This window comes from Condylura cristata, unplaced genomic scaffold, assembly GCF_000260355.1.
Source record: "Condylura cristata isolate star-nosed mole 26May11 unplaced genomic scaffold, ConCri1.0 scaffold00009, whole genome shotgun sequence".
Lineage (NCBI taxonomy): Eukaryota > Metazoa > Chordata > Mammalia > Eulipotyphla > Talpidae > Condylura > Condylura cristata.
The window spans coordinates 26,832,070-26,844,101 of record NW_004567110.1 but is presented as its reverse complement, the minus strand read 5'-3'; the positions used below and the strand labels follow the sequence as shown (position 1 = coordinate 26,844,101).

Genomic DNA, 12,032 nt, shown 5'->3' with positions numbered 1-12,032 from the left:
TAGGGATGTTTTACAGTAGCTGATGGATATTCCCAAACTAAAAAGATATACTTTATTCTATAACCAAAGCTCATTGTTTTGTCTCATCATATATTTGTTAGACTGATACTATTTTAAAGACGTATGCATTTGTCCCCAAATTTCAGCTGATTTTTTTGCATTTATCAAACCATTAGCATTTTTTTATAATTTGTATATTTTTTGTATCACTGTTCACTTTTGTACAGTGTTTGCTTTCTACTCACAGGTGCAGTCCCCGTAAAATTCCACCACCATTTCACCCATGCACCATCCCCATAGTCCCTTGTGGCCTTTCATCTGTTTTGATCCCTCCACTTCCCCTACAGAATGACTCTGATTCATACTTGCTTGTTAATGTTGGTTTTTGTTTATTGTTATTTTTTGCTTGACCTCTTATTTGCTATTAGCATAAAAAAAAGTAAAAGCAGTTCAAATCAGACTGAAAAAAAAGAAAATACTTCCACATTGTGGAAACTTAAGGAATCCTTTTAATCATCCTCTCTGTTAATGCCAAATATGCAGATTGTACATTACATTTAGCCATGTAATTCTAAAATTACATTTTAGAATTTTTTTCGTTATTTGTACTATAAAATGTTAATGCTTTTCTGTAAAGATAGACTCACACTATTCTTTGCTTCTACCTTATTTATAGTAAATACTCCTTTAAAAAAAAAAAAGTAGAATCTAGCCAAACATGAGAGGACTAGTTGGAGAGTAACAGTGGAAGTAAAAGCAGTTCTCACATTGCATTAACCTTTTTCAAAAGAAATGTCATTACATTCCCACTGTTATAGAAGGCACATACTTAGATAATTTGTATTTTGAGTTTTAGCATTTCTTGTAGCAAATGATTTGAGCTCTGTACTAGGGTTGATTTTAAAATAGAGTGCAGTGAACGTGGAACACTAAGACATTTAAACTATAAAGAAGCAACGGAAAATGTTTCTGCTAAATCCAGTAGTATTGACATCTGACCACCGTGCCAACTTCAAAGCAAGGGCTGCGTATTAGTATTTTTTTCTATCTTCCACCTCCCACCTCCCTCTCCTCTCTCTCTTCCCCTTCTCTCATTCTCTCACACACATCTACAGACACAAGCAGAAGTATACAGCTTATTTTTGAATTGGATTTCATTTTTGTTGTCAGGGTAGACTAACATTTAGATTAGTTCTAGTTAAAGCACATGAGATGCACAGGATTTCCCCAATTAGCTATGTTAGGAAGGAAGAGAGAAACCAAGTTTCCAGAAGAGCTTTTGTGAAGTTTTTGCCTCCTTCATATATTGGCTTCTTTCCTTCAACTCCACCTGGGCCTGGAAATTTACAATAAATTACAGCTGCCTAACTACCAAGCCCCATTTAGTTAGGTGAGTGTGTGTAGCTCCCTGCTGTACCTTAACCACATGAATATGTCCCTGGATAATGGGGAATTGGCTGAAACTGGTTTAAACAATGATGTTTGATTACTTATACCCTACATTTCTTGTACCCCTTTCTTGTACTCAATTGAATTTAAACGACCACTTACGAAATATCTGAGGAGCTTTATACATTACACAGTTACTCATGTATACATTCGTACTTTCACTTTTCCTGTTCCTCATTAAGGAAGGCATTATCACTCTCAAAGGTTAAATGTACATCTGTATGTGTGCGTATATGTATGTGTGTGTATGAGTATATATATTTTGTATCTTTATACATATACTTTTAATCATGGTTAAGATATCATTTTCCATTGCATCTGGTGCTCTGGAGTTATTCTTTAATATCACTATTCTTCTTGGCACTGATCTAATAAGAGTTCTGAAACGTGCTAAGTAAAATCATATGTGAAAATCTTCAATACACATCTTTGTGGCTTTGGAGAAGGAGGAATGAGTGTGAAACCTGGAGATAGATATTAAAGAGAAAGCCTACATTTTAAAAAAGTAAGTAGCTGTCTTCAACTGATAGATTAATCTTGAAATTTTAGCTCTAATTTTCCAAATAAAGGCATTGTAAGTGTTGCCACTTTGAGGAAAAGCAGGCATGGCTCTCACTGGATCTTGAGTGGGAACAGCCAGAAAGAACCCCACGCCAAGGAGTAGCCATTTTGAATTTTCCTTCATCTGAGTAGCCTTCCCTCCCTGGCCACCTTTATGGGTTTTCTTTTTATCAAATCTGAAAGCCTATTTAACAAACATTTTAGTTGAAAATGATGTAAAAACCTACCAAGAGAATCTTTGTCTTTAAGTAAAGTGAGTCCCAAATGGTTGCTTAGTTTAGTTCTGTGATTTCTGTGAGAGACAACAAAATTCTCTGAAAATCTCATGTAACCCAAAGGTTCTGAGGCAAGAACATGTGTATATATTGTCATCTTTTTGTTGTTGTTGCATTTTCTACAATAAGCTTTTATTAATTGATGAGGAAAAAAATTTATAAAAAAAACCTTAAGACTCAGCTCAAATGTACCTCCACTTGGAAGACTTCTCTAACTTTCCCAGTTTATACTCAAGTAATCAAACATTTCAAAACTAGGAGGGGGTCTTGCATAATAAGTACTTAGTTTTCTTCATTCCATTCCCCACGCCCCACCCCCCCTTGGAGACTACCTAGAGCCTAGAAGGAAGAATCCAAGCCAGTAAGTATGCTTATAGATCCAAAAGGATTTGGCTTCTTGGTATTAAAATGGCTATAGAAATCTTACATATCCTCTTATCACTGATTTTGCATGTCAGGAAAGGAGAGCTTTCTCAGAGTGTTTCTCTCATTATCAAGGAGTTAGATCTTTTCCACAGCCCTTTTTTAGCAGCGTTCCTTTTCATACTACTGGCCAAACTTGAGTTCCATTTTCACCCCTAAAGTAATCAAAAGGAGAATGGAATTACCAAACTTATTTGTACCAATTATGAAACAGCCTGTGAAGTCCATGAGAGTGTCAGACTTCCCTAATGACTCTTCTGCATTTGGAGTCCTAAACCAAACCAGGGTCTCTAGAAGCAAGAGAAAAGGAAGGACCAGCTATTTGGAATGGAACCAATGGTTTCTGCCACACTTACATTGTGATGGGAAGCCTTTATCTCTTTTTTATAGTTTTTAAGTTTTTCTTTTTTTATTGAGGTAACATTAGTTGACAACACAGTAAATTTCGGTTATACAGTTTTTCATCTCAGCAACTGAATATATTCTAAGTTTCATTTCATGAAATAGGGAGTGTCAGGATAATCATCAACACAGACTCTGGGCCAGACAGTCTGGGTAACATTGGACAAGTTCTTCTACATCTCTCTGCCTTTTGTTTTCCCCTTAAGATTGGAACTCACAACAGCACTGTTTTATACAGTCACTATGAGAATAAAAGACTTGACGTGTAAAATTTCTTTGTGTTAGAGTCCTCCAAAGAAACAGAATCAGTAGTGTACATGTGTGTGTGCACATATTTATACATATATTTGTACATAGAGGAGAAGGATAGATTTACTTTAAACTGGTTCACGTGATCATGGTGGCTAAAAAGTCCCAACTGTTGTGTGCAAGTTGGAGACTCAGGAAAACTTAACATAATTATAGGTTGAAAGTTAGCAGACTAGGACCCAAGAAGAACTCCTTGTCTAGAGTCTGAGACAGACCAATGTCCAACTCAGGTAGTCAGACAGGAAGAGTTCCCTGGAACTCAGACTCTTTATTCAGATCGTCAGTGGAATAGATGAGACCTACCCACTTTAGGGATTAGCTTTACTCAGTCTGTCAATTCAAATATTAAACTCATCCAGAAACACAAACACATCCAGAATATTATCTGGCCAAGTAATTTGTGCACTCAATGCAAGTTGATACATAAACTTTACCATCACATGCTTAGATCTGTAATTAATTTGATGTGATTGCTGCTTTATAAACTGGAAAAATATTATAAAAATGGAAATCCAATATGTGAAAGTTCTATTTTCCCTACTCGTGGTAAATATTCTTATACAGAAGAATTTGCTTTCTAAAAGTATTTACAACATAAGAATACATTTTCCCCCAAAAAAATACATTTTTCATTATCTTTTGAATTTTAACCAATTTAAGAAATATTTCTGAATGCCTACTATGAATTATGTTCTTAGCTGAATAATAAATAATTTCATTATGTTTTATAAAGACATATGCTTCTACAATATAGGAAAACCTGGATAAAATGCAATTAAGCATGTGCGTTAAAAGTTTTTTGTATGATCAGTTCACAGAGATCTCTTTGGGAAAGATTGAGATAAAACTTAGAAAGGTCCTTCAAGGAGTTGATTGACCACAGTTGCCCTCTTACCTGCCACAACTGGTCTTGTTTTCAGTTCCATCTGTTTCTGACTGCCAGATTATCTGACACTGTTGACCCCCATGTCCTGCTCTGTCTGTCCTCTAGTGGCTTCAGCAACACTGCTGCCTTCTAACTCTATTACACTCCTTCACCCCTATTTCTCTGGTCCCTTCTCTAGTTTCTTTTTATCCGCCCTGAAAGTATTAGTCAATTGCTGCTTGAGTCTCCCCCACACCTGCCCCTTTTTCCCAGGTAAGCTGTTTTCTGTGTAACACTTTTGCAAAGTTTATTTCACAAACCTTTTCTCTACAGTCCTACCTTCACTCTGAAGCACCCGTATTTTAAGCGGGGCATGGCCCCTGCCTGCATATCTGTCCTTTGAATGATGCACTCAAAAAATAACCAAAGCTAAATCCCTTTTCTCTTTCCAAGTCCCTTTTTCTTCTTGTGATTTCTAAATAAGCAAATGACTTCATTTTCTTTCTGTTAAATAAACACAGTTTACACTGTCTGAATGATTACATACTTCCAGTTCATGAAATCAGAATTGATGAAGCCCTATTTATTTATTGTCTCTTAGATTATCATCTGTGGAAGACAAATCATCTGTAGTTACTTGTCTCAAAGTATAGAACTTAAAGTTGTTCAGCATTACATTGGTCAAGATGGACAAGCTGTGGTTCGAGAACATTTTGACTGTCTCACAGCCAAACAAAAACTGCCTTCATATATACTAGAAAACAATGAATTGACAGAATTGTGTGTGAAAGCCAAAGGAGATGAAGACTGGTCAAGAGATGTGTGCCTAGAATCCAAGGACCCTGAGTATAGCATTGTCATTCAGGTATGAGAATTAACACAATGTGGAATATAGCAGCTTTAGATTTAAAATTTTCTCAATATGCTCTTTACTCAATATAGCACTTTATTAAAAGTGGTACATCTAAATGAGGAGAGATTTGAGATCTTATAAAAGTGTTTTAAATATTACTTCTCAAAATGTATCCTCCTCATCCCACAATAACATGTTTTTATTAGTTCCAGTCATGTTATAGCCAAAACTTTGCCCCTCCCAGATGGTGGTGAGTTTCTGTTGGAAAGGATCCTTGTACACTAGGGCTTAAGGGGCAGTAGATAAGGCATGCTCTTCTTAATTGAGAATCTTCGTGATGATCTACTACTTTATCTCTTTCTCAACCTCCAACACCATCACTTTCATAGCTGAAAATGACAAATCCTCTTTTTTCATTCTCCCATTCAGTCTTGTGTCAGTCTCTCCTCATACAAACCCCTTCATCTTTCTTAAAAGAATTGGCCCATTGCCTCGCAACACATTCACATTCACATAATAAAAGCTGCTTTTCTTAGTTATTTTTAATGACTTTTTTTCCTATAAATCGACCTTTTCTTTATACTGAAAACTATTACTATGTCTGTGCGTTATTTTGTTTAATTCGTAAACTCATTAGTATTTCATTGAACCTTTTCCTATTTCATATGCAGGTGCCATCTTCAAACAGTTCCATTATTTATGTCTGGTGCACAGTTTTGACTTTAGAACCCAACTCTCTTGTGCAGCAACGAATGGTGAGTGCTTTCCAATTCTAAAATATGGTATATGACTCTGACCTTTCCTGTTTTGAAATAAATTAAGGTCAGAGTGACCCAGGGAAGAGATTTATTACAAGTTTGTTTCAGCATCAAACAGCTGGAATACTGCAACAAAGCAAATATGAAAGTTGTTCTGTCCTTTTATTTTTATAGATTGTGTTCAGCCCTCTTTTTATCATGAGGAGTCATCTTCCAGACCCCATTATCATACATTTGGAGAAAAGGAGTCTAGGATTGAGTGAAGCACAATTTATTCCAGGAAAAGGGCAGGAAAAACCACTGCAAAACATAGAACCTGACCTTGTACATCACCTAACATTTCAAGCAAGGTACTGGGAAAGTCCTTCCATTTTCTGGAGAGGAACCGAGTGGAGGAGAATTACTGTTGTACTATTGAGTGGGAGAGGGAGGACAGAGTTTTTCATATGATTTATTATTTTATGAGAATGTTATTTTGTCCTGCCTGATGTTCTCTGATTCTGTCCTATAGTTTTGAGATAAAATACAACCTTTCTCATAACAAGAGGGGTCATCAGAAAACTTAATTGACACATAATTTCTCTGGTGGACGAAGTGATGAATAGAGAGCTCATCTAGAATAACAAGGCGGAGGGTGAAGGGAGAAAGGGAAGCAGGGACCCTGATTATCTAAAAGTTGCCTAAAACTGTATCATCTGTCCCTAAGTCACCAAAAATAGATTCAGCCTCTCACATGCAAAAACAGTTGTTCTATAAAACATTTGAGGTAGATGTTTTTCAGTAATTGATAGACCACTTCAGAAATCAGATATTCTATTTTCTTTCCATTATTTAGAGAAGAAGATGATCCTTCAGATTGTGCTGTTCCCATTTCAACGGCCCTTATTAAGCAAATAGCCACTAAAACACATCCTGAAAGCACAGTTAATCAGATCCTTGATGAATTCTATGGACCAGAAAAGTCTCTGCACCCCATGTGGCCATATAATAAAAAGGATTCTGACAGGTAATGTTCTCCAGCAATCTTTTACAAACATTTTTCAATATTAACAAATAAATGACCATTCACACACACACAAAATTATATATATTATAAAAGGTGTTTTTAAAAAGATGTTTGCATATACTTGGCAGATTCTGACCTTTTATCTAGTAGAGGAATTTATAATTTTTTTTATTCATAATCTATAACATAATTGTCTGAGAAGTTGCTTTCTCCTGTGTGTGTGTGCAGCATTGACTGAGTCTGGTGTGAAGAGGTATCTTACAGGAGCATTGTGTATCTGGAATCCTTAAACATATTTTATGAATTCTGAAGTCATCATATTTCATTGAGTCTCTTGGATGTGGTATTTGGAACAGGAATGAACAGCTGAGTCAGTGGGATAGCCCAATGCGAGTGAAGCTGTCAGTCTGGAAGCCATATGTTAGAACCTTGTTGATAGAACTTCTACCCTGGGCCCTGCTTATCAATCAATCCAAGTGGGACCTGTGGCTGTTTGAAGGAGAGAAGATTGTTCTACAGGTCCCTGCTGGCAAAATTATTATCCCGCCTAATTTTCAGGTACTATAACTTTTTTTTAACAAATATGAATTCTTTTCTTTCATCAACTAGCCTGTACTCTGAGATTGCATATATGTTCTTAACAGAATGGACCAGTTGTGGAAAACTCCTTGTAGATGCATACATAAGGGGTTTGGAATGTTCTTTGATATTGAAAGACATTTCACATGTGTTTTTTTCCCATCAGCAGTTTTCAATCTTGAGTTATCATTAAACTTGATAACTTGTACTAGTTACAATCTCATTTCCATTGTATATAACATACACATGCATTAGGGTTGACAAGCATTTGTGTTAGCCTACTCAGGATATATTAAGGATAGAGCCATATTCTGTGCTAACTATTCCCTAGATATTTTTGTGATTATGATAGAAATTCTCAGAGAATCTTCAAAATGTGTTAAAACTGAGAATTTCTGAGCAACCATTTTGTCAGAGTTTTTATTCTTTTAGATAGACCTGGATCTCCATAATCATGGGTGTTTACCTAGTTGATAAAGACAACTCAGAGACTTTGCTGACGCAGAGGGGAAAACCCAATTACTAAAAAAAATTTCAAAGGAAGATGTATTTCATCACAAGGGAACATTCTTGATAAAGCTAACCCACTTCAAGAGGGCACATAGGTCTATAAGAAAATGAAGTGCAAGGAATTCCTAAATAAAATGTCTTTATTATAGGCAACAATTTTGGAATCTTTTTTTTTGAACTCTGGTTCATAAACATCTTTATTCAATTGCATTTTTCCTTTTTTAGTCATCAGATAATGTTACCTTATGGAATTGGAATGTTGACCTCATGAACCTAATGTTGGATATTCTTTTGTCAAATGAAATGAAATTTTCACTTTTTAAGTTTTTGGTATTTACCAGGTAGTCACAGTTTCACTGTTTCCCCCCCCCCCATCCATAAATATGAATTCCTTTGTGAATCAAAGAAAACTTTGGGAACTAAAATAATATGTGTTACCATTACGAAAAAAAAAAGGGATTTGGTTGCTTTAAAAAAAATAAAGAACAATTACATAGTAAAATATTTTCCTGCATATTGAGGTAAAAATATCAAGGCTAAGAACATACTTTATAATTGAGACATTATTTTTCCAGGAAGCTTTTCAAATTGGAATATACTGGGCAAATACAAACACTGTGCACAAGTCAGTAGCAATTAAGCTGGTTCATAACGTGACATCCCCAAAGTGGAAAGACGGAGGTAATGGTGAAGTTGTAACATTGGATGAAGAAGGATTTGTTGATGCCGAAATAAGACTTGGTGCTTTTCCAGGACATCAGAAGGTAGGATCAAAGTGTGAAGCTCAGGGGAAATGGCATGTTATCCCCTCAACCAGCTAATTATAATATAAATTTGCCCTTTTCTTTCTTAATCCCTTTTAGTATTACTTGTTCTAAACCATTTATAACAGCAAAACATGTGATTTCTTAAATTTCTCTCTTCTACAGCCCCCTCCCTTTATCAATGATAAAAGTTGTGTCACATAATTTATCCAATAACTGCTCTTTTTCAGAACTCTCAGCAGTCACTTGATTTATTGTATGTAAGGAGAAAATGAACTTACCCAAAATATCTACAGATTGTACATGGCCTCCTTTTCTTTAGGAAAGGAAGTTTTGTGTCTTGGTTTTTGTTTTCTTTGAAAATAGGATTGTTAACATTCTGAGCATTGAGTAAAAAGATAGCAAAGGTCCCACAGCAAAGGTTACATGCCTGGAATGGGCATCCTGAGCAAGATGAAGTGGATCAATTCTGATTTTCTCATAGAGCCAATGTTAAAAGAGAGAGTGGTTATCCTTAAACAGCACACTATGCCCTGGTTTTTAAAGATTTGATTATAAAAATATTAATCCATTACTTAAATACAAATGGTAGATACTTTTTAGCATAATTTTTCTAAAGTGTGTGAAAATTAAATAAGCTGAATGATGCAGCGATAACTCACATTAAATTAACTTCATGTATGAAAGTACTAATACGATACCAGAGCATACTATAGCAAGGTCTTGTGCTGAATTTAATATTTTTATTATTATAACTCTCCCATATAAGAAAAAGAAGGGAAACTTCATCAGAATAATGTAATTTAAAATGACCTTTCTCTGGGGGAGAAGTTAAGATTTCACAGGTATCTTTGAAGAGCTTCTGGAGAAAAGTTAGGGTCATCGGTGACTTTTAAAAATAAATTTCTCTGATACAAAAGAAGTTGGTCTTTCTTCAGTATTTAAGGCTGGTATCCATTTCCTCACAGTTGTCTGGACAACACATGTTTATACTCTACTGTTTCAAATACAGGAACATGGGTGTAAATGACAGAACTGTGGCATGAATCATCCAAAGTTGATTAGTTATAAGTGTAGGACTCCCATCAAAACTTGGTAAAAAATGTTACAGCATATAGTCAAGCACCTAATACCTCTAGCACCTCCCATAGGGGCCATCACAGGTGTGCATAAATGTTTGTGAATGACTGAATGAGCTACTGGGAAATACATGACTGTACATATCGTTACGAATAATTCTTAACTCTTTAATCTCAGGTTCCCTTTATAAGCCTGAAAATTATCAAAGACTTCAAAAAGCCTTTTGTTTATGAGGGTATGTCTGTTGATATTTACCCAGTTAAAAAACAAAAGGGAAAAATTTAAAACACAAGAACACTTAAACATATATTTCATTAGCCCTGAGAAGAGTGGTACTGTATGTCATGGAGCTTCTGGGAAACTCCACTGTCTAAGTGTCAGAGAATTAGAGGGAAAAAGACAAATATCATCTTAGTATTATTATGAAAATAGATTTGATCACCTGAAAGGATCACAAAGGTCTTCCCAGTGTTCCCAGATCTCTGTGAGGACTACTCTTTTGACATTACAATTACTAGATGAGTATCTTGAGATCAGTTATATCTCCTCTGGGCATCAGTTCCTTGTAAAACAGGTAGTGAACAGTAATGAGAAGATGCAGTAATGAGTAGAGTCATTAAGAGCAATGTAGCAGGAACCGGATGGATGGTTTCTAATCTCAGCACCTAAACCCTCTTAATCTTTGTAACCTTGGGCAAGTTACTTAACCTCTTTGTGCCTCATTTTCCTCTTCTATAAAATAGACTTAGTAATAGCTCTCTCCTCTGGGTGTTGTGAGGAATCTATAGGTTAATATGCATAAAGTGCTTAAAGTAAATGGGACACAAAACAATTTAGTAGGGTCAGTTGTGATTTTTTTTTTTCATCAATGTTGTCATCGTCAGTCATTACCAGCATCATCAAAGTACTCAGAATTCCCTTTGGGCCTTAGCAGGCATCAGTTGAGAAAGCTGCCCACATGAGCCTGACGAAGAAGAGAAGAGATGTCTTTATATTGAAAGAGAAAAGTGGCATCCACCTACATATACCTACATTGAGTGAGGGGATCCGTTAATAACCTAAAAATAAATTTCTGTCACCATGCAGTAGCATCCAAGTAGCTGCTTTGTTAAGTTGTAGGAAAGTAAATAATGGTCCTGTTTAGTGACCAGGGCATTTTGAGACTGAGGGGTTCCCTGTTAATTATTCTCAAATGTAAAATTGGCATGGTCTGAGGCAAACTAAAAGTTAAAAACTTTTGTATAATATTTTAAAATTACTCTTTCCTCAATTTTCTTTTAGTTATGTCAATTCTGCATTTCCTCCATGGTACAGCAAGGTATACAAGTTATTCAGATTGAAGACAAAACTACAGTTGTTAATAATACACCCTATCAGATATTTTATAAACCACAGTTGTCTGTCTCCAAATCCCATTGTGGAAAGGAGGTAAGTAATTCATAACATAATTATTTGTCTAAATTTTGACAAATTAGCAATAAATAGTTTTAACCTTATTTAACCTTGATCAGCTAAAAGAGCTAACACTGACTCTAGGTTAAGAGAGCTTTGATTTCTTAGAGCTTTTTAATTAATTAAAGGGAATTAATTAGCAGAAATCCTATAACGCAGCAGATCCTGACATACTGTTGGACTAGTGCTGCCTGGACCCCATCTGCTTAGGAGGGTGTAGCATCACTATACCAGAGCCCCACTAGCAGCAAAGTGGTCCTGAACTGGCTCCCAGTCTCGTGGAAGAGAACATCTGCCTGGCAGGCTGCAGTGGCTGGAGGAGCTGGGGGGAGCAGCTTGGCCAAGCTCAGCCATAGATCTGCAAGCACTGAGCTCTCTGCCCACAGGAGAGTAAAGTAAACATGAGCCAGCTCAGTTGTGTTAACATCTCACTGCAAGAATACCTAGACCATAAAGTTTAGAAGGAATTTTGATTTATTCCTTTATTCAATTAAAACAGGTTTATTTTGATAGACTGAGGAGTTATTTTAAAAGGACTTAAAACCAATATGCTAAGTAGTATGTTGCCTTCTGCCACTGAAACTATCATATGGGAAAATATTATCTCTCTTTACCTTTGCATTTACTATTAGACCTTACTGTAAAAATTACATTGGGGCCCTCCCTGGTGGCGCAGCGGGTTAAAGCACTGCACTGAGAAGCTAAAGCCACTTCCGCATGAGTTCAATTCCCGCCTGCCCCGGAGG

At 36.0% G+C, this 12,032-nt stretch overlaps 1 protein-coding gene across 2 annotated transcripts in view; it reads left to right on the top strand.

The window, feature by feature from the left end:
• Positions 1-12,032, top strand: part of VPS13B (vacuolar protein sorting 13 homolog B (yeast)) — a 561,763-nt gene that overhangs the window by 507,235 nt on the left and 42,496 nt on the right. For both annotated transcript variants that reach the window (XM_004679695.2, XM_004679696.2), the window contains exons 45-51: positions 4,886-5,149; positions 5,809-5,892; positions 6,070-6,245; positions 6,731-6,901; positions 7,258-7,459; positions 8,566-8,754; positions 11,116-11,262. In XM_004679695.2, the coding sequence (XP_004679752.1) occupies positions 4,886-5,149; positions 5,809-5,892; positions 6,070-6,245; positions 6,731-6,901; positions 7,258-7,459; positions 8,566-8,754; positions 11,116-11,262 (1,233 nt within the window). The remainder of the gene's footprint in view (positions 1-4,885; positions 5,150-5,808; positions 5,893-6,069; positions 6,246-6,730; positions 6,902-7,257; positions 7,460-8,565; positions 8,755-11,115; positions 11,263-12,032) is intronic.